Genomic DNA, 23,850 nt, shown 5'->3' on the forward strand with positions numbered 1-23,850 from the left:
TAAATCAGTACAGACTTTCGAGGTCTGCAACCTGAACTCAACTTCATGTAGCTGCAAATTATTATTCTGACATTTGCTGAGTGGAATAAAAGCTGCTCACCACATGGCTTGGACTGAAACCGGCTTGAAAACATGAACCCTGTTCACCGTTGACACGCTGAAACCACTGTGGAAAGAGAGAGAGAGAAGTGGTTTATGGCTATCTCACAACACCAACTAAACTACTTGCATCTAAATAAGAACTCAAAATGTAAACAAGTCAGCAGAGCTTTCGCCCCAGGGAGCAATAAGAGGAAGCAGAACGTAGGTGTGGTGCCTTACCCGTCTCCATCCAAGTGGATCAGAGTGTCACTCCACAGAGGTAGAACCAGACCCACTGTGCAGCAGCTGGCAGGAAAAATCAACACGTTAAATAGGAGCACAACAAAACAACAAACACTGTGTGACTGTGTGTTTTTCCTCATTATGATAATATGATAAGAGTTAGGAAAAAAGGTAGGAATACAACCACAATTAAGACCACAGATCAAGTAAAGGTGGTATTTTCCAGGAGGACCACAAATGATGCTTTTGGTACAGAGCCAAGAAAGCTCTCTTAGTTTGCTTAGACTGAGAAAACTTCAACAACAAGCTGCCCCTTTGTTACGTTTCACACACATCAATATAACTGCAAAGCTAAAATTAGCCAAACAAGCCATCTCTCTCTCTCTCCCTCTCTCTTTAGTTTGTGTTACAAGTGTTGGATGTCATGAGGTGAACAATCACACTGAAAGACAAAGACACTGACCTATCAGAGGAAACGAAGTCCATGCCGAGCACTATGCTCTCCTCCGTGTCCTGTCTACCGTTGGTGGAGACCACCACCATGTAGCGGGTTACCTGAGGGTAGGAGCTCTCCAGACGAACAGCCTGCAAAGAAAACACAGCAAAGGGGAGAAAGAAGAAATGAGCACTTAACTTTTTAAGAATCATTTCTCCTTATAGCACGTACAGACAAGTGTTACAGTATTAATATATTGCAGATTCTCCAGAGACATGACAATAGAGGAAGGTTTTGGACTGTCCAGGAGTGTGTTCGTGTGTCACTCACCAGTCGGATGGTGTCTTCTGGCCGCAGCACGGTGAACATAGTCTGAAGATGTTTCTGGAGGTCACCTAGACAGAAACCATTTGAACGTCCTCATTTAGTCTCAGTTTCTGCAGACAACAATCCCTTTATGAGCATTTGAAGGCTGACATAAGACCCGAGATACGGTATCATTTCCCCTGTGGCATGTTTCCAGTGCATTGTCTCGCTTACTTAGGCCTGCATGCAGCCTCATCTGTGAAGCCATACAAAAGCCTGCCCTCCTTTTTTTTTTTTTAAAACACAGTTTCTGATGCTATTTATAGTTGGTAATCAGCCCGTTATATGACAAAGTTCAACAGCTCCTTCATCTACAAAGGCCGTCTTTATCCACCAGCAGCGGCGCATTTCTGTGATTTTCAAACTTCATTTTCATCGTCCAAGCGAGTCGACATATTTTAAGCACGTGTTCTTTTGGGAGTTATTGTTTGGTTTTGTTCCAAACATCCTAGTAGGCCAACACATTGCATGCAGCAGCGAACTGACTAAGCTTATCTGCCTTGTTGTGAAACAGCCTCTGTTAAGTTAACACCAGCTGTTACCCATGATTCTGCAGAGGAATGTCTATTTGAAAACTCTGGAAACACTCTGCTATATAATCTCAAGTTCTTCTCCGGGTTCATTTCTGGGGCTGAAAGTCAAACGAGGTAGAAGGAAGTTGGTGGGAGATGCTGCAGCTGTCAGTTGTGTGTGTGTGTGTGTGTACAAGTCTTTACCTGTGTGCTTGTTCCTGCGCTGGCTGATGTGAGGTGCAGAATTAGGCGTGGGGCTGTTTCCCCTGGGAAGAAAAAGGGCTGCACCTTTCACCGTGAGGAAACTTTCACTGATACTAGAAGAGAAAAGAAAAGAAAGAAAATACATGAATAGAAGCCTCAAACACAAAGACTCCGGCTCAGTTAATCGCATCTTCTTTCCTTCATCTTTCATCTAACTTATGTCATAAAAATCTACTTGGTTTGTGATCATTTCCTTGCACACGCTGACCCCAACTTCCCATAATAAGGCGAAGATGGGGACAGAGAACAGATAAGTGTTGTCATGGGCTTATGTCACAGTCACAATGCTCCATTCAGCCGGCCTCTGGTCTGCAGGCTCCCCAAATCAGAGCTGACAGGCCGATGCATGCAAAACAAGGATCCAAGCCCCGATGTGAACTCAGAACACAATGTTCTCTGCTCCTCCACACAGCTGGATTACACACACAGACTTACTCACTCTAACAGCTGCCAGCAGGGAGGGACGGAGGGGATTGGGAGGAGACCGGGGGTCCGAGAGGGAAGACTAACCAACGAGCGAACGAGTCCCCTCCTCCGCAATGTTTGAGCGGAGATAAGAACTGGCCAGCTCTACCAAAGCAGGTCCTATTAAACGGGGTTCTGTTCCTCTCTGGAACACTTAATCTTATTAACTGTGACTGAGGTCACTGCTTTGAGGAGGAGGATCCTTTATAAACTGAGGTCAGTGTTTCAAATGGATACCAAACACTGACTCTGTGTGTGTGTGTGTGTGTGTGTGTGTGTGTGTGTGTGTGTGTGTGTGTGTGTGTGTGTGTATGTGTGTGTGTGTGTGTGTGTGTGTGTGTGTGTGAGCATGTCAAGTGTGCTTACATGTGTGTGAAAGACCAGGTTTTTGTTGTGTGGCAAACTAACCTACCAGTAAGTCATACGAGACACTAATAAAACAGGTTGAGAGACCTACTACTGCAGATGCTTATGACCGGGTCAGATGACGGCTGTGGCACCAGTACGTAAACCATAAGCTCAATGATGCTCAGCAAGAGGGACACAACTTATATAGCTACAGCACATGCAGAGAGCACTACTGCAAAAGAAAATCATGCATTTAGAAAAACGTAATCAGAATATGAAAAAGTGCTTGCAGACCAAAGAGGGATCCATCACATATTGGCTCAGAGGGTTGTGCCAAAATTGGAATCACAGCTGAACCTTTGCAGGAACTTCTAGGTACAGTAACACGTGCAGCCACGGTCAGTACGACCAGCCAAACACTGGGTCTGAAAGTTTAACACATTTCGAGAGAAAGCTCATTTTCCTAACCTTTATAGCATTTCCACTGTAGTTATAATGATCTGCTGTCTCTTCTTTTTCCCTTTTTCCCCTCCAATATCTTACACGGAACATTAGCCTGAGTGAAGATGATTTTGAACTCTCAGTTCCTCTCTTTTTAAGACTGCTTTTTTATTCACTCCAAATTTTAAGGTTGCTATCTCACACTGCACTGTAACTTTTCTTTTCTCATTCTATTTAAGCTTAATTTTATTTCTAATTTAACACTTTTAATCGTCTTTAAGTGTCTTTTTTGCTTTTATATGTTGTCTTGATGCATTTTTATTTGAATTGCCTTGTTACTGAAATGTGCTACACAAATACATATACCTTGCATAAAGAGGTCAAATGTATTAAATATCAGTGAAAACTACGACTCAAAGCACTTAAATTCTTAATAGAAATGGAGCAAATATTGCAGTAATAGAGTCTCAGTAGAGGAGACTGATCAGGGTGTTGGCTAACCTGTTCTGCTCAACTTGAATACGGGTGGTTTCACAGCCTCCAGGGCCTGTAACTGAAACAAGAAGGAAGTGACGACTGCACCGGCAGACACTGAAAATCACTGGAATCATTAAAAGGTTGATGACGACATCGAAGCTAACTGATTTTCTAAAATGACGCAAACAAGGGGTTGATGTGCTTATTCTGATTTGCTGGATAATAACAATGATAAAATAATAATCATAATCATAAAAATAATAATGATAATAATAAAAATAATAATAATGATAATAATAATGATAATAATAATAATAATAGGACTTATATCCAGGTCTACACTCAATGAACTAGACAGTTCATCAGGTTCTAAAGTTCTTCAGTTTCACTCTCGAGGTAAAAAAAAAGGCTGTGTGCCTCCTGCCATTTAAGCTTCCTGTCATCCCCATTTTCCTCTGTAACTTCATCTCTTCATCCTTCGAGCCACCCAGCTGCCCTTCCTGAGTTTTGCTGAGACTGTTTGATGTACAGTACACAATCGGGCCAGACAGACGACAGGGACACGAGAGAGAGAGAGAAAAAAACAAAACAAAAGCGTAGCCGGCTTGTGGTGAGCTGATTTCCCACAAACCAACGACCCTTGACCCAGCTGTTTCCTCTGACTCCCCCTGCCCTCTGCTGCTTCCTCTTTTCTGCATTTCTCACAACTTTGGCTCTTGCCCTACTTTTCTCCCCAATTCCTGCTGCATCATGTCCCACTGTGCTCACACACACACACACACACACACACACACTAATGTACTTGGCAATGACCATGTATAGCAATGCTACTGTACAATGTCATCCGTAATGTAACACCCACACTCACCGAGGATCACGCATGGAGGGCTGCGCACGTGCACACACGCAAACACACGTTCACACCTGCGAGCAGACACACTGAGAAAGTGGAATCTGAGCCGGAGGATCAGTGAGGTGAGAGTTGGGGGGATTGGGGGGGGGGGGGGGGGGGGGGGGGGGGTCTGCTGCGAAAGACTCAACTCAAACTGCTAAAAATACAGTAGTCCTTTAAAAGTCTCTGCTATTGATAGACGGCATTCAGAAGAGTTCGGTCGACCTACTGTACATAGAACCTTCACTTTGACACAGTGACGGCCCCGCTGCACAAGTTTAACTCTGAGGCCTGCGTGTGCTCGGATTACTGCAAAGAACTCCATAATAAATGTAATTTGTGCTGCACTTTTCATTCGTGCAACCGTATTAAAAACACACAACCACACACACACACCACCTAAAGTAAAATAATACGAGTTAAGACGAACAAGACAAACACACGCCGCATATTTTCTGACACTGTGAATGCAAACGACAAATCTCAGCACCTATGAGATCCTTCTGTGTTGTTAAAGTTAATTTACATCATCCAGCCGCCTGTAGACTGAACTGATAAATATGTAACCGCCTCAGACTGACAGCACTACCCCGACTGTCAGCGTGCTCCCAGATGAACTACATTACGTCTCTGTTGAGCACGGTGTTATAATGACAAGAGACAGGCTACAAAAAGACTGCTGAGAAACATCAAAGGTATCGATCTGAGTCGCTGGTTGAAGGACGGATGGATGGAGCATGGATGGAGTTTGAGAAAATGAGAAAAATGTTATAAGTGACTTCACACGGTGTGTATGGAGGGTTGTCTTGTGTAGGGTGGGGGGTCCTCTTTTTGGCATGCGGCCATGTAGCTAGGCCATTGGCAGTAATGGAAGCGGTAGGTAGGTACTTGTTAGGGCAACAGTCACGGACACAATCATCACTATGTAAGGACCACTCCACATAGTGGGCAGATAAGTGGGTGACCCCCCCTCGCCCCCCTTTCTCTGCTTGTCCATATTAGTCACTCTCTGGAGGAGAGTGGGATAAATATAGGGCCTGGCTGTATGCTGCTAAGGCCTTATGAGCTTGCACCCCGAGACAGATACAACCCATGAGAAAGACAGGGAGTTAGCTGGTGTGTGTACGTGTGTGTGAGAGTGTCTACATGGCCCTGCTGGTTGGAGGGACGGTTATGGAAAATGTGTCACAAGTATTAAGACAGCGACAGATGGAAATGTCAAGTTCATGGAGCGTCACGGTCGCTCTGGGAAGCTATATTGAGGGTCATCATTCTCTGCAAATTCCCACCACAAAAAAAAAGAAAAAAAAGAAGTTAATTACAAGTCTACCGCAGAGTGTTTGCAGTCAGAGCAAAACAGGGTCAGGACTGATAAAGAGGAAGGAAGATACCAGGCCATACTAAAGATAGATTTTCATCAACTGGCACAGAGGCCAGTTAACACAACCTGCCCAGACCCACTATCATCTGTTTGTGTATGTGTGTGTGTGTGTGTGTATGTGTGTGTATGTGTGTGTGTGTGCGTGTGTGTGAGTGTGTGTGTGAGTGACTGATGACCTTTTTTTTTTCTCCCTTTGGATACCCGGAGACGCCGACCTCAGTGAACTACACATACCTGTCCAGGCATGCTGTTCTGATTTGAAGAAAATACAAATAAACAGGAAGCTCAGTATAACTTAATGCTGGTCAAATGAGGCCAAAAGGAAAGGGGCAAAAACACAAACAGTGACAGGAATCAGTTTACAGTTTTGATAGCATGTGTTAAAAAAACCAAAGTCATACATTTTGTGTACTGTACTTTATAACATAACCGTATACGACAGTATACGTAATTGGATCAGCTGTGCTACACTGGCTCACGTAGTTCACTGAAGCTAATCACACAAACTTGAACCTCGTTAAGTTGCTTATTTGATTTTAGATGCATCGCATGCAAACACACATACGTGCAGAGCATAGGTGGTGACCTACATCCTGGTTGCCCGTATCTTTGTTGGGCTGCTCAAGCTTCTCAAACAAACACAGGCCTCAGTTTCGTCACATCTCACCCCCGTCACCCTTTTTCTCTGGAAGTACGCAACACACACACACACACACACACACCTAAACAAATCCGAAAAAGCGCGGCGGAAGAGAGGTGTTTACTGGCATTTTCTAAAATTGGCGGGATAACAATGGTGTTTTAGATGCCATTTAACCACAGGTAACACTTAACTCCGTCAACAGCCTCCAGCCTTGTAATTACTCACTCAAACCCTGGTTAAACATTAAGAAGCCTACTGACACTATGGCGCACACACTGAAAACAAACACGCAAACATTAAAACACACACACGTGACCTCACTACTGTAGCTATAAATCAAATAGGCACTAAACATCACCTGTGTTGTGATAGGGACTCGTATCTATTCTGAGCTATTCAAATAAGAGTGGTGATAAAAAAAAAAACAATCCCCATCATTCAATATGGCTGACGAAAAACCAGGAAGTTAGAAGATTCCTACATCTGCTGCTATTTACTGGACACACGTGCCTGCCAGGATACATACTGCCTCTCTCTCTCTCTCTCTCTCTTTCTCTCACTGTAGCTGCTTCTCATAAAACCTTCTTAGTGCAAACTTGCATTAAGAAAAAAATGTTTGGAAATAGCAGCCCTAATGAAGACTAAATGTTCAGTTTACTCAATAAACCTCAAGGCATAATCATGTGTGAAACAGCTGAAAAACAACACAACCAAGCTGCCCTTGACTTTCTTCAAAAACTGGCAAATTCTGACACAGGGCACAGCTAATTAAAGACTGCACGAAAATGTTACGAAACCCAACAGTGAGGGAAATTGTGTAATTTTTCATTTCATCATTATCATTTAATCCATTTACAGTCATTTTCTACATTGAAAAAAAGGCTCTAAATGTGAAACTACCACCATCCATCACACCTTACACATGTTCAAACAATCAGTATGACACTCAGACAAACAAACAGGGAGGGACAAAAAGTATCCTACAAAAATCTCTGATATGATAAGCCGGTGACGTTGCTTGAGTGTGTGTCTGGACCTGTGAGACAGGTAGGATGATTCACACTGGATGTGGAGTCATCATGTCTTAGTACGGTCAAAAAAGGAGCAATGGGATGAGTAAGATCCCGCTGCGTCACCAGGAAATACATTCAACACTGATTGTGACAAATTGGGTGTGTGGGGACATGTATTAAGGCTAATTATTGTTTATTGGGTTTAGTTCATGAGTTTCATGAGTTAAGCATTGTCTTTCTTTATTACTTACCATACCTACCATGTGCTTACCAAACATAAGGAAGAACTTTTATTCAGTTAAATGGTTGATTTCATATCTTTTTGATTTATTCTTGATAACAAATAGCATTGTTAAGTGCCAATCGTAAGAGGGAGAGGACACCCCTGCAGTAATGCTTCTGCCTAATTGAGTGGAGCCTTATAAAGGGGAGAGATGTAGGTTTAGAGGAGCTCAGAGGATGACGGTGTAGCTGTGTGCACATGTTCATGCCTTAGTTGAGTATTTTGAGTTAAGCCAGTTCATTTTGAGTGTTTGTATTCTTTTCATTTTTTGGACACACGTTCTTTTTGTTGTTACGCCGGACTGAATAAATCAGTTTTTACCTTCCTTGTCACTTGAGTTACACTTCATCACACTGATGTCACAAAACTGTTTCTAATTTAACAGCTTACTCACAGTCAATGTTACCAGTGATGTTCAGATTTGACACATTATTACTACTAAAATGAGGACTCAAGGCTAGAAAACTGAAATAACACAATACTTTAATTTCAGTCATTTGAGTTGAATTTCTTCTTTAACAGTGAAGCTGTGATCATCAGTGTAAGTGCTGTAGTTTAGTTTGAATGGGACTGTTACTTCATGGTTCTTTAATTTATTAAGATGTGTTTTAATAGCCTATATAAAACAACCCCAAACTTTACTCTATTGCAGGCTATATCTACCCTCCATTATTGTCCTGTTTAAATAACTTACAGCTGGTTGATCTGATTCTTTGACACCACCGCGTCGTCGCTGAAGTAAGGCACCATCTTGGCCCCGCAGCAGGAGCAGAAGCTGACCGCCGACGAGCTGTCGGAGCCGGACACCGCTTCCAGGGTCATGCCGGCGAGAGGAGCGCAGATGGAGGAGAGTGTCAGGTGTTAACAGTCCGGGAGGAAAACTTTTATTCCTTTCCCACGGTCATGTGCTCCTTCATTGCAAGGAGGCAAACACCTACTTCCCTAAAGTGGCAATACGGTACAAAAATGACGAAATATTCCGCGAAAGATGCAACGCAAGAAAAAGAGAGGTTTCCAAAGTAAGATAATGTAATTTTAAAAAAAAGTTCTAAGTCGGGCACACTGTGTTCCTGCTCCCGACAGTAACGACTGGATGTCCAAGATCTGTCAATAGAGAGAAAGACAATCCCATATTGAACGATTTTCCGTCCTGGTTTTAAACGTGATTTATCCCCGTTTGGAGCAGCAGTACAACCGCTACCACGTACAGTACAGAGCATATGACTTCGGTCAAACTCTCACCGGGGAAGTCATAGGAGGGAGGAGTTGGAGACACGTGTTTTGGGAAAAGTAAAAGGGAGCCAATGAGGACGAGAGGGGGAAGTACGACCGCCTACAGTACCGGCTCTTCTGCATCGACGCTGCCTGAATCTTGAACAGTTTGTATACAAGGTGCTGGCAGCTTCAGGTATTTACTCATGCTGCTGATTACACTGTGCAGTTCAGGTGTGCTTATCAGTGTACTGCCTGGCTGTAATGTTTGGTTAAAAGCAGCACAGTCCTGGCACTGCATGGTTGCATTAGAGATAATACAGTAATACAGTTTACTAATCCTAATAACAGTAATAATAATAATATGTTAATATTGTTAGAGTCAGCTGCTTACTGAGTATTCTGATACAACAGGGGATGTACTCTTTCAGCTAATGTAATAAAGAGTCAATTAAAATCCTACGTGGGCTTTTGTTTTGGCATTCAGCTCACTTGTCTCATGTCCACCCTTTTCTTTCTCTCATAGCAAAAAACCTCGAGGTCTTGTTACGTAAGGATCGAGAAACAGGTTGAAGTTATCCAGATGTAGCTGCTACAGTCGCAGGCCTGGATAAGTGGAGATATACTGGAGCCTGCCTTCTCAAGAAAGTGGGGTGTGTGTATGTGTGTATGTGTGTGTATAAAGCATAAACTGACATACTTCATGCTGTGAGATGGGCAACATGTTTTGACTCATTTTATAGCCTATTAAGCATTTTATATTCCACTGGCAGGCCGACGTCTAGACTGGAGTCCTATGTAAGCTGGTAACTATTTAATAAAAACCCCACGATACAGAGCACCTCATCATATTCACACCAGCTTGTGCCAAGTGGCCTAAATAAAAGATAAAAACATCTCCACAGTGCAGCTAAGCTCATGTTCATGGCCGCCCTGCTTTATGTTTTGGCTGTTATCAATAAGGAATTTAACTGAGAAATAGGGGCACTACAAAGAATGCTGTTATACAACACACCTTTGGCTCAGTGTCCAGTCCACAAACTTTCCAGCACGCTCTTGTAATCCCCAAAGTACGATTGTGCTCTTGGTACACTCCTGAGCTGGGAGGTGTGAGGGGTGGGGGGTGGGGGGGCAACTATGGCTTAATGTGCCACAGGTCCAACATGTGTTGAAATGTTAAACTGAGCGTTACATGTGGACAGGAAGAACAATTTGTGATAAACCACTTCCCACACACCATCTCAAAATGTGGCGTCACATGCAACAAGTCTCATATTTCCTATTTCTCAGCGTTTCATGCATTACTCATGTTTTCATATCATCTCAATCACTTAACATTGCGACATGTGGAAGCAGTGCGTTTGCTCACATTATAGGTAAACAAAGTTGGTTCACTCCTGTAATATCAACACGCGTCTATTTTATGCTTTTATGACAGCTTTTATGTTTCTGTATTGCCCCTATTTTATTGTATTTTATTTATTCTTATGAAGTGTGCTCTGCTACATACAGTGTTGTTGTTCCTGTTTTGACGTACTTCATAGCTGTCATGTACACTGACCCTGCAACTTTAAACTGTACAAATAAAAAAATTAATCGGACTTAGTCTTCTAAATAACAATAAAAGTTTTCACTACATACTGCAGAGTGATATCACTAAAAATATTCTTGAATTGAAGTTAGACATGAGGGCACCAGGTTTTACATAGATAATAACAACATAAACATGTGCAGTAACAAAACAGGAATGTCTGTGGCAAGCGCTGAGAGCTTTGAAAGTTTCAAATTAGTGTAAGGAGAAACTTATAAACACTGCAAATGCAAACTAATAAAATGAATTGTGAGACAAATCCTGAACAGTCATTTCCTTTTCTTCCGTCATTGCTACATTTTGAGCAGGAACTCAATCACGTTATTTGCTTGAAGCTATGATTACTTTCCTCTGTTTGGGTGTTCTAACTCAATGGAAATTATCCCTAAATGGCTCGTTCCTGATGAGTCAACTGAGTAATTTATGCAGTTCATTGAGAAATCCCACAGTCCTTTAAATGTTTGGAAGATGTATGCTAAAATATTTCCCACAATCACTAATGAGATTTTTTACAATTAGTTGTTTTCAGACTAGACTCCGCATGTGTTCAGCCCTGAGCTAAACTGATTACATCAAATATGAAACAAACACACACAAACAAACTCTGTGCTCCTGTCATCGCACTACATTTGACTACGTCTCATTTTCATATAGACTACTCTTGCTTCACAAGCAGGTTGTCCAATGAACTCTGCTAACGTCTATAAACACACCGTAAACACACACACAGACGCTCTGTTGATCTAGTCATGTGGTTCTGTTTAGTGTCGTCAGATTTACTGGCACTCGGCGGGACCTTAGTTGTCCGCCGGCTGGTAACATGAGAGGCTGTTGTGATGTTTAGCCGAGCCCGACACAAGTTGCGCAATCGTCGTCTTTTCTGCGTCTTCCTGTCCCAAGAGGGGAAATGACAAAAAGGTGTGGGTCAAAGTTACTGTGGTCAGGGAGAAGGGGGGGTTGTGTACATGTATATTAGTATAAGTGTTTGTGTGTGGAAGTCCCCCTAGAGAGCCCTACCATTGTCTTAAGTTAGAGCATGAAACCAGCTGTTAACCATCTATTGAGCTAGAAGTGGGCTACTGTCAGCACACTGTGCTACAATAAAAAGGACTTTCCAAAGCCATACAATCTGCAGCAATAAATCACCGTGACAATAACAATATTCATCTTGATGTGTGAAACGTCCATCATTTCTAAAGTTAAAGGAGTGTGGATCGGTTGTCGCGGTGGCACAAAAACACCTGGCCTCGACACCTTCAGACAAGCACAATTAAAATACTTTTTATGATTGAAAACAAAACAAAAAAGCACAAAGTAAACAACAGCCCGGGCTACAACGCCTTAAGTTCAAATGTTTGCTGACCGCTCAGCCCACTCGATCGCGATAGGAGCACTTAACCTTGGAGAAACCGGGAGCCCTCTTTTACAGCCAGATAAGACAGACAAAGGCCGACCTGTTAGTAAGAAGCAGCCTGTGTACAGTAACAACATGTGCTGAGAGAAGCACTGGCTGATAATCTGCTAATATTCCCACTCTAGGCTCAAACATTTTGTGTTGGATGATTTTTTTTTTTTTGTATAATCCTATTTTCATACTACAGTAAATAACAAATGCTGTATTATGAATCCAATATGCTCAAATGTGGTTTATACTCTGTTATACCACATAATGAACTTAAGCAAGTGAAGTGAGGGAATGAATTTAGATTGATTTTGGAAGCTTTTTTGCCACATTTATCTTACATCATAAATACTGCATGTTTAACTTCATGCCCCATATAAAGTCTCTCTGGTTTTACTGGGAGACTTTGTCCATGTAATCACTAATCTGGGACAGGGAACGCTCCATGTTTAAACAGCAGGTGTGTGGAGACAGGGAGGCAGGTGTGTGGTATCTAGCGCTGAGTGAAAATGACAGAGGAACAGCCCTCCGGCTTGAAAAAAAAGGCATGTCTCCACACGAGGAGATGAACGCCCTCAGCTCGCCGTTCGTTACTGCACCACCTCGTCCTTCTTGTTCTAATTGCGGTTTCTTTTGATTCGCCGCCTGATGAACCTGCTCTGCTTGTGTGTGAATCGGGGTCAGAGCTGCTGTGTAAATCCATCACATGGATGCTAAAATGGCACAGGAAGAGGCTTGTAAGGCCATTTATTCTAGTGAGTCAACTGCCAGAATGTAGGTTAGTCATGTCATGTTCCTCCAAAATACTAGTGAGTCTAGAGGCTATTAAAATAAGATTCGAATCAAATTACTTGATTACTAATTTTTACTTGAAAAATTATTATTATTATTATTAATATTATTATTGTCCTAACAAACAAAGAGCAGCATGACCTGTATATTCTATAAAAGGAAATGCTGTACAGCAAGGAAACAATGGACAGACAGGTCAGGTCAGAGAGACAACAATTGAACACCAGCCCTTATTCTCTCAGGCATTTCTCATCCACATCCAGAGCCTCCTCTGACTACAGGAGACACAATACACCCAATTTAGCAGTCGTTTGTCCCTTATACAGATGGTCTGAACTGCAAACAGAAGTTCAAATGGGTCATGGTCTGCTTTAGTGATATTAAACCATTTCTCTCTGTATCAAACCTGTGTCACCTTTGGGTGACAGGTGCAACACCAAGTGATTAGTGGCCTGGGAAACATGATCTATTAATATGATTTCTATGTCTAGACTTATACGACATTCTTGTGCAAAAAAAACCTAATTTGACCATGCAAACAGTGTGTTTAAATGTTGTGATCCTGTGACCTCTGCCAGCCGTGTCATGTCACATGATATCCCTGCAGCGCGGTCACAAGAAGAGGTAGGAAGCAACTCCTTTCATCTTTTTCATCAGTTGTCCAAGAACACAACAACACCTTCAGAAGTCGGTTTCCTAACCGAATAGGAAGAAAAAAAAAGTCTCATCAGCAGCACCGTCCTTGACAGTCGGTGTCAGTCCTGAGGCAGCAGAGTGTGTCGGCAGAGGTTCATTATTGCTCTGCAGTAACGTTGCACTTTATTGGTGTGGTGCAGGGGGAGGCACTCACACAGCTGTTTGTGTGTGTCTGCATGAAAGAATCGTTGACACAGAAAGAGAGAGAGGGAGAGAGGGTGCGGGTGAGTCAACTGAATAAGCGATAGAGAAGAAAGAGAAGTTTCATGAGAAGTGAGAAAACAATACAGAGTGAAAATATTACTGAGCTGCAAAAAGCCGCAGTTGCTCTTAGTTTCAGTGGGCCCCTACACAATATAGTGGCCCGTACTGCTGCTTGGATCCATATGTAGGGTGGAGAGCGCAGTTAATTGGACCTCAGCTCTTATGTAATACGCATTAAGGGTCACTCAGCAAGGCCTTTGGCTGCACCCTGCATGTCTGTGTGTGTGCGTGTGTGTTCAAATGTTGAGCAAATGGCGGGCTAGAAGAGCAGTGCCAAATGGTAAAAGAGGACCATAATGATGTATGCTGTTGGGAATACACTCTGTGTGTGTGTGTGTGTGTGTGTGTGTGTGTGTGTGTGTGTGTGTGTGTGTGTGTGTGTGTGTGTGTGTGTGTTTGTGTGTGCGCGTGTGTGTACGCACACGCATCAGTGGGTATGACTTCACCAGCTGCTGCTTCTTCTTTATTTTATTACCTAACAGATAATTGGGACCACATGTTATTTTAGGCACGAAAGGGGTGTGTTAACGGCTCGCAGGGGTCATGTCACCATGTTTCAATTTTCAAATATGTGTGACATAACCGAAAATGTTTTCTCGTCTGTTCCACAGTGGGTTAAATTCAATTCTGCTCAGAGTTATATGTACTAAACAAGGCACTCAGCTTATAGTCTATCATGCCAACTGCTCTTGCTTTATAACATGAGTAACTGAAGTCATAGATTGAGAGGGTGTTCAATATCATTTCTGCTGCTGGCAACATTATGTTGTCAGACCAGTTTGTGAGAGCAGGATATCTAAAGAATTTGGAAATAAACTTCAATGAAAGTTATCCATAAGACAAGGAAGAAGTGATTACTTTTTTGTGTATATCAGTATAGGAATGTGAGGTAGAATGCTTTTTTGAACATTTCTGAACATTTTTTAAATACAAACAACAGATAATGTGACACATCAGTGCTATTGCCTCTTTTCCTCCTTGTTTAATATCCAGCTGTGTAAATTCAGCACATTGCTACCACCAATACAGTCCTGTGCTTGGCCAAAAAATACAAAAATGGTGACAAATGAAAAGCATACTGTGCAGCAGGTTACTGTGAACTTAATACTTAGAGGGCACGATTTGTATTTGTGCGGTTATTTAAGGGTGTTTCCTCTTTGCTAAACAGTTAAAGGTAGAGAGAGTGGACAAACTGGAAAGGTAAGAGGACTTAATTAGATTCATCCCCTTGCATGGTTTGTGTTCAGCTAATGATGATGTTATTCGCTGTAACTATGAGTCATTTGTAGATGAAATAAATTCAATATGCTGTTGAGAATAAACTCACTCATGTTTTGGCTTTATTTGCCAATTCGTGTGTGCAGAATAAAAATGACTTGGGGCCTGTCAGTTATTGTGCATGATTCTGCTGTGTGAGTCCTAGAGACGACGGCCCTCCTAACGACTCCGGGCCTGTGGGAGCGTGACTGGCTTTTTTTTCAGATGCGTTTGATTTGGCCAGTCTCAGTGGGCTCATGCAGTGTGAAAGGGTCCAAGACATGCATGAATGAAATGTGAGAGTGATCCTGGGCCATGGCCAAAACCCAAGAGTGAAGAAAAAGCAAATGACGCAGAGGCACTGCTTTGATACTGAAAGACTGCCATGACCCTGTAACTCTGCTGTTATCCTTGTATTATAATTTTCATTTTCTATTATGTCTTTTATTCCGTTTATTTTATCAATATGGATCACGGATGTGTCCTGAAATTCTTCTTCTTCTTCTTCTTCTTTACAGCACCAACATTCAAAACGGAGACAATGCCGGTGCAGACATCCAGATATTTAATTGAGAGTCAGACTTATGTTAAAAATCTGGCTTTATCTGTTATGTGGCGGGGTTAATGACAAACATTTGTACCGAGCATTCAGTGCTGCACTGTGTCTGATGTCTACAGCCTCCTGACAGGATGATAATCTTTCCCTCAGTCTGCACCGGCCTCAAAGGGCAAGATATGAACTGTCTGAGTTGTCAGTCTGGCCCAGCGGGAGCTTATCTGTCAAGTCTTACTACAGTGTCCTTCTACCTGCTGTATTAAACAGTATTACAATCAAAATATGAATTATTACTAATAACTGTTATTAGGATGCTGGACTGTCAGGTACTGACAAGTGTTTGCCTTTTATTCTTGTGTTTATTGATGTTTTGTACAATGTATGTTTTTTGTATAAGCTACTCGATGCCAACATTTCCCTCAGGATCAATACAGTTTCTGTCTATCTAACATACATGAAAAGCTTGACACAGAAAATCAAATGATGAAGTCAGACTATTTAGACGGCACTTCAAAGCTTAGATTAGTCTGCAAAAGCCAATTACAAAGTCCATTATAAACGGGATGACTTGTATAGGCTTTGATGTTCCACTCCCTGTTTAATCATTGTGTGCTACCGTCTCCGTGGACACTCTGTTAGAGTAATGTAGGCCTAACAAGTGGGTAGTAGTAGTCTGTACAGTGAAGAACTACTTTTCATGTGGCGGTTCTATCCCCGGCTCCTCCAATCCGCACGTTGAAGTGTCCTTGGGCATTATGCTGAACCCCAAATTGCTCCCAAAGGCTGTGCCATCAGTGTGTGAATGTGTGTGTGAATAGGTCAATGTTGACATGCAGTGTAAAGCACTCTGACCGGTCGGATGACTGGGACGGCTCTATATCAATGTAGTCTATTTACCATTTACCATTCAGCAGAGGGCCTTGGCTCTGGATACAGCAAAGTGATAAAGCCACCTGAATCTACAGGAGACAATCACAGTGGTGACGTACTTTGTAAAGATTCACATACGCACGTCAAAAGCAAATCATCTACTCAACCTCAGTCATCAGGTAGAATCATGCAAATCAAACCCCAAACTGTGACATTAAGCACCAGACACAAATATTGACAATAGTACTCACAAAGACACCATTTGTTTGCTGCATGAGAATGAAAGTGCTAGAGAAAATCATCACTGCCAAGCGGGTGTGGCACAATCCTCAAAAGACACTCATTACTCTCAAAAGACTGTGTGAAACTGTACTGTAAAATATGTATATATGAGCTCCTAATTTACATCATTTGTTTTTATTGAGACAGTGTCTTGCTGTGCAGAGCTATAAAAGCTCTCACATTTTGCATTTCTCTTTCATACCACTGTTGTAATAAGGTGTATATTGAATAGAGGGATAGTGGTAGAAAAGGTGCAAAATAACTGAGAATCTGACGAATACTGACTTCTTGTGTATGACATGAGCTTTGATGGATAGTATTAAATTAGCTGTAGAGGAAATGTAACTTCACCTATGTGAAACACTTTAATTGGACCCATAATGACACCATTCCTTCTACTTGGTAGTTTTGGTTTAAGCAATAATAAAGGGGATTTTAATCATGGTTGGCCTTTAGGAGATCAAATGACATGTTTTGCTGCAAAGTATAAAACTGATATAACAACTGCATTCATGTTATAAAAACTGTGACACAAAATGTGCTCAAGCAAAGCAATCGAGGAAAAACTGCAATAGTGATGTGATGCACAGCCTCCCCCTAGTGGCCAGAGTCTCGCACTACAGCTTCCAGAGCTGAGGTAAATGAGAGAGTCCAGGAAACTGCAGATACAGTACGACAAAACAGGAAGGGGTCTCACCTTCTGGGCTGGGAGCGACACTCATCTTCAGCACTGCCCGACTCCTAGAAAGACAGACAGGAGGACAGAAAAAAACCATCATTCTACACCTGCATCACTTCACATCAGTCCACTACCAGCAGCTAGACCACATTTTATCGCTTTGACCGAAGAGACTTGTGGGGCTATTTGGACCACCCGCTGAGTCAGACTCAATTAACCTTCCATTAAAGGAGCACTAAATTGGCTGGCAGCGGCGTCAAGTCTTTCATCCGTGATTTCAGTCACAAGGCAGGGCCTGGCGTGGCATTTTAGCTGAGGGATAAGGCTGAAACAGACTGACTGTCCATGCCCTTCCCCTTTGCTGCTACTCCAAAATGCAATCATCCCTCCCCCACCAAGCAACCAACGCGACCCGCACAGTCCAACACACACACACACACACACACAGTCAGTTTTAATCCCGTCCTTTTGCCGTAATCCCTCACAAAACTCAGGGAACTTTCTCTTCACCAAACTCTGTGGTTCCTGGCTACTACACAGACCAAAATACGCACGTACACACAAGGAAGCAACAACACGTACAGTGTGGACGAGCTGAAATGTGCACAGAAATACAATTAAGATGCTAATGCTGGTGCGGATAAATAATGATGGAAGAGGAAGATAAGGGACAGAGTTAGAAGAGGTCAGGAGAAGCGGTATATTGTCCTTGGTTGGAAAGGTGGCATTCATCTGTTCTCCTGTCCACCGCCGCAGACCTGATCCAGTCTGGAGAGGCAGATGGCTGACTGACTGACTGATTGACTGACTGACTGAGTGATGTCCTCTGCATCAGCAACCTAACAGCCTGCCTTTAAGACAAAATATGGTGACACAGGAGAAATGAGAGTCCGAGCATAGACTCAAACCTTCCCTGTGCAGGCTCGTACACTCACACACACACACACACACACACACACACACCCACACATATCGGACAAAATGTCTAGCTTAGCAGATTTCAAAGGCAAATGTGATATCAGTATACCGTTACCCCTCTGCAGAGCACTCACACTGACATTACTGATGTGTAGGGGCCGTATACTTCCAATATGTGATTGAAACAGCATACCATAATAAGCCTGGCCATGCCTGTGATATAATGTACAGGCTGATCTCTGTGGTTACCATGGTGCTGCAAGGATGTATAGGGAGTGGTCGTATAGCCAATGAGAACAGGGGATTTGGTGTGCTGCTAGGCAGATTACTGTACACTACTACCACTGTAGGGTGGCTGCTCCCCACTGTGCTGAAGGCAAATAAGACCAGCTGTAAGAATCAATGGGTCAGTCATTTGAAACCTGTGTTCAACGTAGCAAAACACTGACTGAAGGTTAGGAGGAAGCACACCGGGAAAAACGCCTATCAGAGATATGCAGAGGTGGAGATGGCAGTCCAGCTGTGCTTCTCATGACTGTTCATCTTTCTTTCTCGGGCTCATTCCTGTCTCCCCACCGTTTTTCACTCTCTCTTTCTCTCTCCACACCTCTCTCTGTTTTCTCATGCCTTCCCCAGGTTTCTGCCCTCTGTCCCCCCTCTCAGCACCAGACATCTCACAAGGGCGCTCACATGGCTGTTTCCCATCAGCAAGAGTCTCATGACAAGCATGCTGGTAACCTCGCTCTGGGATCTTTTCACCACCATCAGAGCTATAAAACCTGCAGTACTGAGTCTCAGATTTATATATCCATCTTAAATTCAAGAAGGTCATGTGTCCACACACGTCTTCCAAAGACATAATCAAATGAAAGCTCTGAGCTGAGACATGATGTTTTTTATGTGATGTAAAATGACTCTGATTTTCTCCCCCCAACCACCACCAGCCTAGTTCTTACAACCACACCCAGCCTTTACATGATGTTGATGTTTGTTGACATCTCTCTGCTGGGGATTTTCCTAATCCATTCATCTTCATTTGCATGGCTGTTCCAATGTGATTCTCCAACAGACCGGCCTGCAACGCTTAAAGCCATCGCAGATGTCCAGAGGTGAACCAGAGGTCTGGATCCTCATCCGTATGATGTGACTTTTTACCATCCCGTGTCTTTGCGTAGGAAAGTATAACAGATATCCCATACAAACATCATAGCCTTGGGTCAAGGCATATTATAGTGTAGGTCTTATCTATTGCAGCCATACCACCACCCATGCCTGGGTCTGTGTGTCAAGAGCCTGAGGCCAGACGTGGGAAGCCTCAAAGTGTCAGAGGGGATAAGAGGACTGTCCCACTGCGCCCAACACGCTCTGACAGGCCTGTCACACTAACCTGTTTTCCAGGCAGCTCCTCTCTCTTCACTGTCACTCCAACTAACCAGCGGTAATGGAAGTCAATGCAGTAGATATGAAACTGACATGACTACCAATATGGGCACAGAATCATATTACATGTTTATAATCTTCTCATAATAACCCCAAACTCTGGAGGGACTTTGGGTTCCGGGGTAGAGGTGAGGTAACTTAGCAAACATGAGCTCCAACTGTTAAGCTTTCTAAATTAATGCGAGTTTGCAAAAAAAAAAAACGTGACACTTTTTTAACATGAAGCTGAGCCAGTTAACTTGAATAACTTGGCAGACAAGCCCCGTATCGCTCAGCGGGACTGGGAGATTAAGTTTCAGGATGATGCTAGCCGCTGAGTTAGCCGCCCGCGCGCACGCACACGCACACACACCCACACAAACACACACACACACACACACACACACACACACACACACGGCCAGCAGTGAAAGCTGGAAGACAAACTGAGCCAAATGTCACACCAGTTCACGGATACTCACCGACACAGAGGGGCTGGAGGTGGTGCTGGGTGTCGGCGACCGCTGGACGGTGACCAGCGCCATCCCGGCTGCTGCTGTTCACACCTCGGTCACCTCGAAAAGTGAGGAGCTGGGACAGCAGGCATTGTTTTGGGGCATTAACTCCGCCGAGCTCCCGGGGTTATTCCTCTGGTCGTTGCCTAGTTCCCTCCTTGATGCCAAGCTCAACAGAATCACTAGTGACTTCCGGTATTTCCAATTTCAGAACAAAAGGTCACAGTCAGAAAAGGCACAATCTGAGTTCATGATGATGATGATCATCATCATCATTATTATTATTATTTGTAGTTTGTCGTTAGTATTCTTTACAATATTTCTGCTGAAATATCCAGATTCGCAGTGTTGATTAAACACATTTTTAAATGAATGCGCAACATTCAGCTTCAGTACAGTATCAGGGTTTTTTTTTTAAATCTTCAAACTTCATCTTGACCCAGGCAAACCTTACAAGACAAGAACTCAACATCATATAAAGTAGTAGTTCTCAAGGTGGGGTCTGGTCCTTAAGGAGTGAAACAGTTTGAGAGTTTAAGAACCACAGCTACAATGAAGCAGGAACCACCATAAATGTGCTTTAGTAGTGCATATTCCCATATTCCAAAACAACATTTAAAATAGTAACATTATCTTAAACCACTATGCACGAACATGTCTGATATAAAACATTTTAATTTCACGGGTTTTCCCTTTAAAATAACGCCAATTAAAACCACAATTTAAATAATTCGTTACCTTTTAAAGGGAGATGCCAATCCTGTGCTCTTATTTTGACAGATAAATCTTGTATCTTCTCATATTGTGGTTGACTTAGTATTAATGGGATCACTCGCTGGTGTCAGGCGCATGCGCCATAGAGACCAGCTGTCAAACGGTTGCTGGCTGCTTAATGAATACTTGCACTCCGATTCATCCAAAGGTCCATAGCAATCAATCAATTAAGATGAGAATAATAATGATCAGTAGGTGAAGCTACTAGACTGCTTCCACTCTGCAGAGACTGTGTATGTATGAATGTAGACTGAGGTATTAGATAGGTGACATATAGCATCCATGTGTTCGTTCCTATAGGATCTGCTGCATGAGTAGACCTGACCTTAAATCTCCGTGCATCCATGTTTTTCAGTTATACACCTCTCCTGGGAGATGAAACGTGAGGGTGGGGGTGTGAAAGCAGGGGGAGGTGTGTGTGTGTGTGTGTGTGTGTGTGTGTGTGTGTGTGTGTGTGTGTGTGTGTGTGTGTGTGTGTGTGTGTGTGTGTGAGTGTGTGTGTGTGTCAGTGTGTGTGTGTGTGTGTGTGTGTGTGTGTGTGCATGTGTGTGCGTGTGTGTGCGTGTGTGTGTGTGTGTGCAAGAGGAGGAGGAGGAGGATGGTGAAAGGGAAGTCATAGGAGGGTCACGAGAGGAGATATACAACACAACCTATAGCTCAGGGAGCCTTGGCGGTTTTGACTTTAAGTGCCACAGAGCATATACCTTGCTCCTGACTTCTCATGGTCACAGCGTTTTATTTGGGAAGAGCAACATTTCATATAATCAAAGTGGATGCTCAGAGGTGGAGCCAGTGTTGGAGACAGAAAGAAAGGCGTGGATGGGTGTGAAGCTGAGGTCTATGTGAGGAAAGCAGTCTCATTTTGATTCACTTCATTGCATTATCTGGGTCATTGCCTCCTCCTCCTCCTCCTCTTCCTCCTCTTCTCCCTGTCCTCCTCAGTGTTCCTTACCCTCCTCCATCCTTTTCTTGTCCTCCCTTTTTTATCGATCATAATAGGGATTATTATTAAGGTAACATAAAGAAAAGGTAAAACATTTCATTGAGATTGAACATCATGAAAAGGGTGAGAGTGGAAGATGGAGAAATGGGGGACTGTGAAATCTGAAATGTGATAAAAATAGAAAAGCCAAATGATAGAAATCATTGCAAATAAAGGAGTGGCAGAATGATTGATGACTCCTTCACACACCCTCCCTCCTACATATCTCACCCTGCAGTTTGGGTGTAGCCGATTGGGCCTGTGTGTGTGTGTGTGTGTGTGTGTGTGTGTGTGTGTGTGTGTGTGTGTCTGTGTGTGTGTGTGTGTGCGTGCGTGTGTGTGTGTGTGTGTGTGTGTGTGTGCGTGCGTGTGTGTGTGTGTGTGTGTGTGTGTGTGTGTGTGTGTGTGTGTGTGTGTGAGCCAGCAGCTGTGCATTTGCATGGGTATATATATATATTCATCAATCTACATGTATTTATTTTAAATAAATGTTTAAGTCCTTGGGTCTACTGAAAATGGAGACAAACTGTGCATGTGTGTATCCATGACATGTCAGCTGGAGGTAGCGCTCATCTGCTTGGCTTTTTTTTTTTTTTGGGGGGGGGGGGGGTATCCAAACCACAGAGCCTCTCCAATAGTTAAAATGACTACATGGATGACAAAAGAGCAGCTGATGCAGTCACTTATTGAGGGTAAATGTGACCTCCTCCGCAGAGAAGTAGCTACATGAAGCAGGGGGTGACAGACAGAGTGTGCAGGACAAAACAAGATTAGGATTAGCAGAGGATGATTGTACTTCAGGGATTTTAGTCAAAACAGAGACAATAGGACTAAAGACAATCCGCTTGTAATTAAAACTCTACTCTCCACTAGGGATTGGATCACAGACGTGTGTGTCTTGTGCGCTTGTGTGATTAATAGAGAGAGGAGGGTCAGTTATCTTAACATAATGTGGAATGAGGAGTGAAATAATAAGCAAACCTCACATTTTAAGGCTCATTACTGGTCAGGGAGAACACTCATTTGCAGCTTTCCCTCGACCATTTAGCATACACTGTTGAGTTATGTATCCATTGAGTGATTTTTTCACTTATTCTGGCAAATTAAAAGAAAGTGCATGGTGTTGCCATTGTCAATTACTGAAATTACTTCTCTTTTTTTGTCATCCAGTCCACACCCTAATCCCTTCACTCATCTCCTCTCCACGGAGCTTCAGTCCCCCCAGTGGTAAACTCCCAAAACCAGCTATTCTGATTATAATGTGATACTCTTTCAAACCAACAGGGGGGGATATGATCCCATTTAAAATCAGCTCATACCTAAGACTGAGATGGAAGAATCAATTGCAATTGCATCAACTGCCAATGCATGAGATGTCCAATGTGTGTTTAGCTTTGTTTTTCTAGATTTTGCAGTCATAGTGTGGATCCCAGAGATTCTTATATTTTATTATTTTAGTTTTTCAATGTAAAGATCTAAGTGGCATAACACCCTTATAATACAACAAATAAGCAGCTGTGTTTCCCTACTCACACTTCCATGGTCATATGTTCAGACATATAGAGTGACCTTTGAGGGAATTGGCGTTAAAATATAGTCGAAGGCAACATACTTTACTTCACATTACAAAAGTATTTCCTAAAGCAAACATGTGTTCATCATTGACTATAGCCCACCAACAATCTGATGTTTTGTTTCACCTGAGTATAGAATGAATTTGAACAGCCTTGAAATCTGCTTGAAATAGGTAATTGCAGTGAATATTAAACACCTTTATTTTTTCTTATTTTATATTA

General features: G+C 42.8%; 1 protein-coding gene across 2 annotated transcripts in view; it reads right to left on the reverse strand.

Moving 5' to 3' along the window:
- ssh2a (slingshot protein phosphatase 2a) overlaps positions 1-20,386 on the reverse strand; it is a 28,875-nt gene extending 8,489 nt beyond the window's left edge. The window contains exons 1-7 of one of the 2 annotated variants that reach the window (XM_062418801.1): positions 20,266-20,386; positions 17,465-17,508; positions 1,843-1,955; positions 1,091-1,155; positions 788-909; positions 322-387; positions 101-166 (exon numbers count right to left, since the gene is read on the reverse strand). In XM_062418801.1, coding sequence (XP_062274785.1) covers positions 101-166; positions 322-387; positions 788-909; positions 1,091-1,155; positions 1,843-1,955; positions 17,465-17,508; positions 20,266-20,328 — 539 coding nt within the window. In that variant the 5' untranslated portion in view covers positions 20,329-20,386. Of the gene's footprint in view, positions 1-100; positions 167-321; positions 388-787; positions 910-1,090; positions 1,156-1,842; positions 1,956-8,539; positions 8,844-17,464; positions 17,509-20,265 lie in introns of those variants that run through there. The other variant, XM_062418799.1, reaches the window with a different exon arrangement.
- Between the last annotated feature and the right edge of the window lie 3,464 nt (positions 20,387-23,850).

The sequence above is a fragment of the Scomber scombrus genome, chromosome 5 (genome assembly GCF_963691925.1).
Source record: "Scomber scombrus chromosome 5, fScoSco1.1, whole genome shotgun sequence".
NCBI classification, from domain to species: Eukaryota; Metazoa; Chordata; class Actinopteri; order Scombriformes; family Scombridae; genus Scomber; species Scomber scombrus.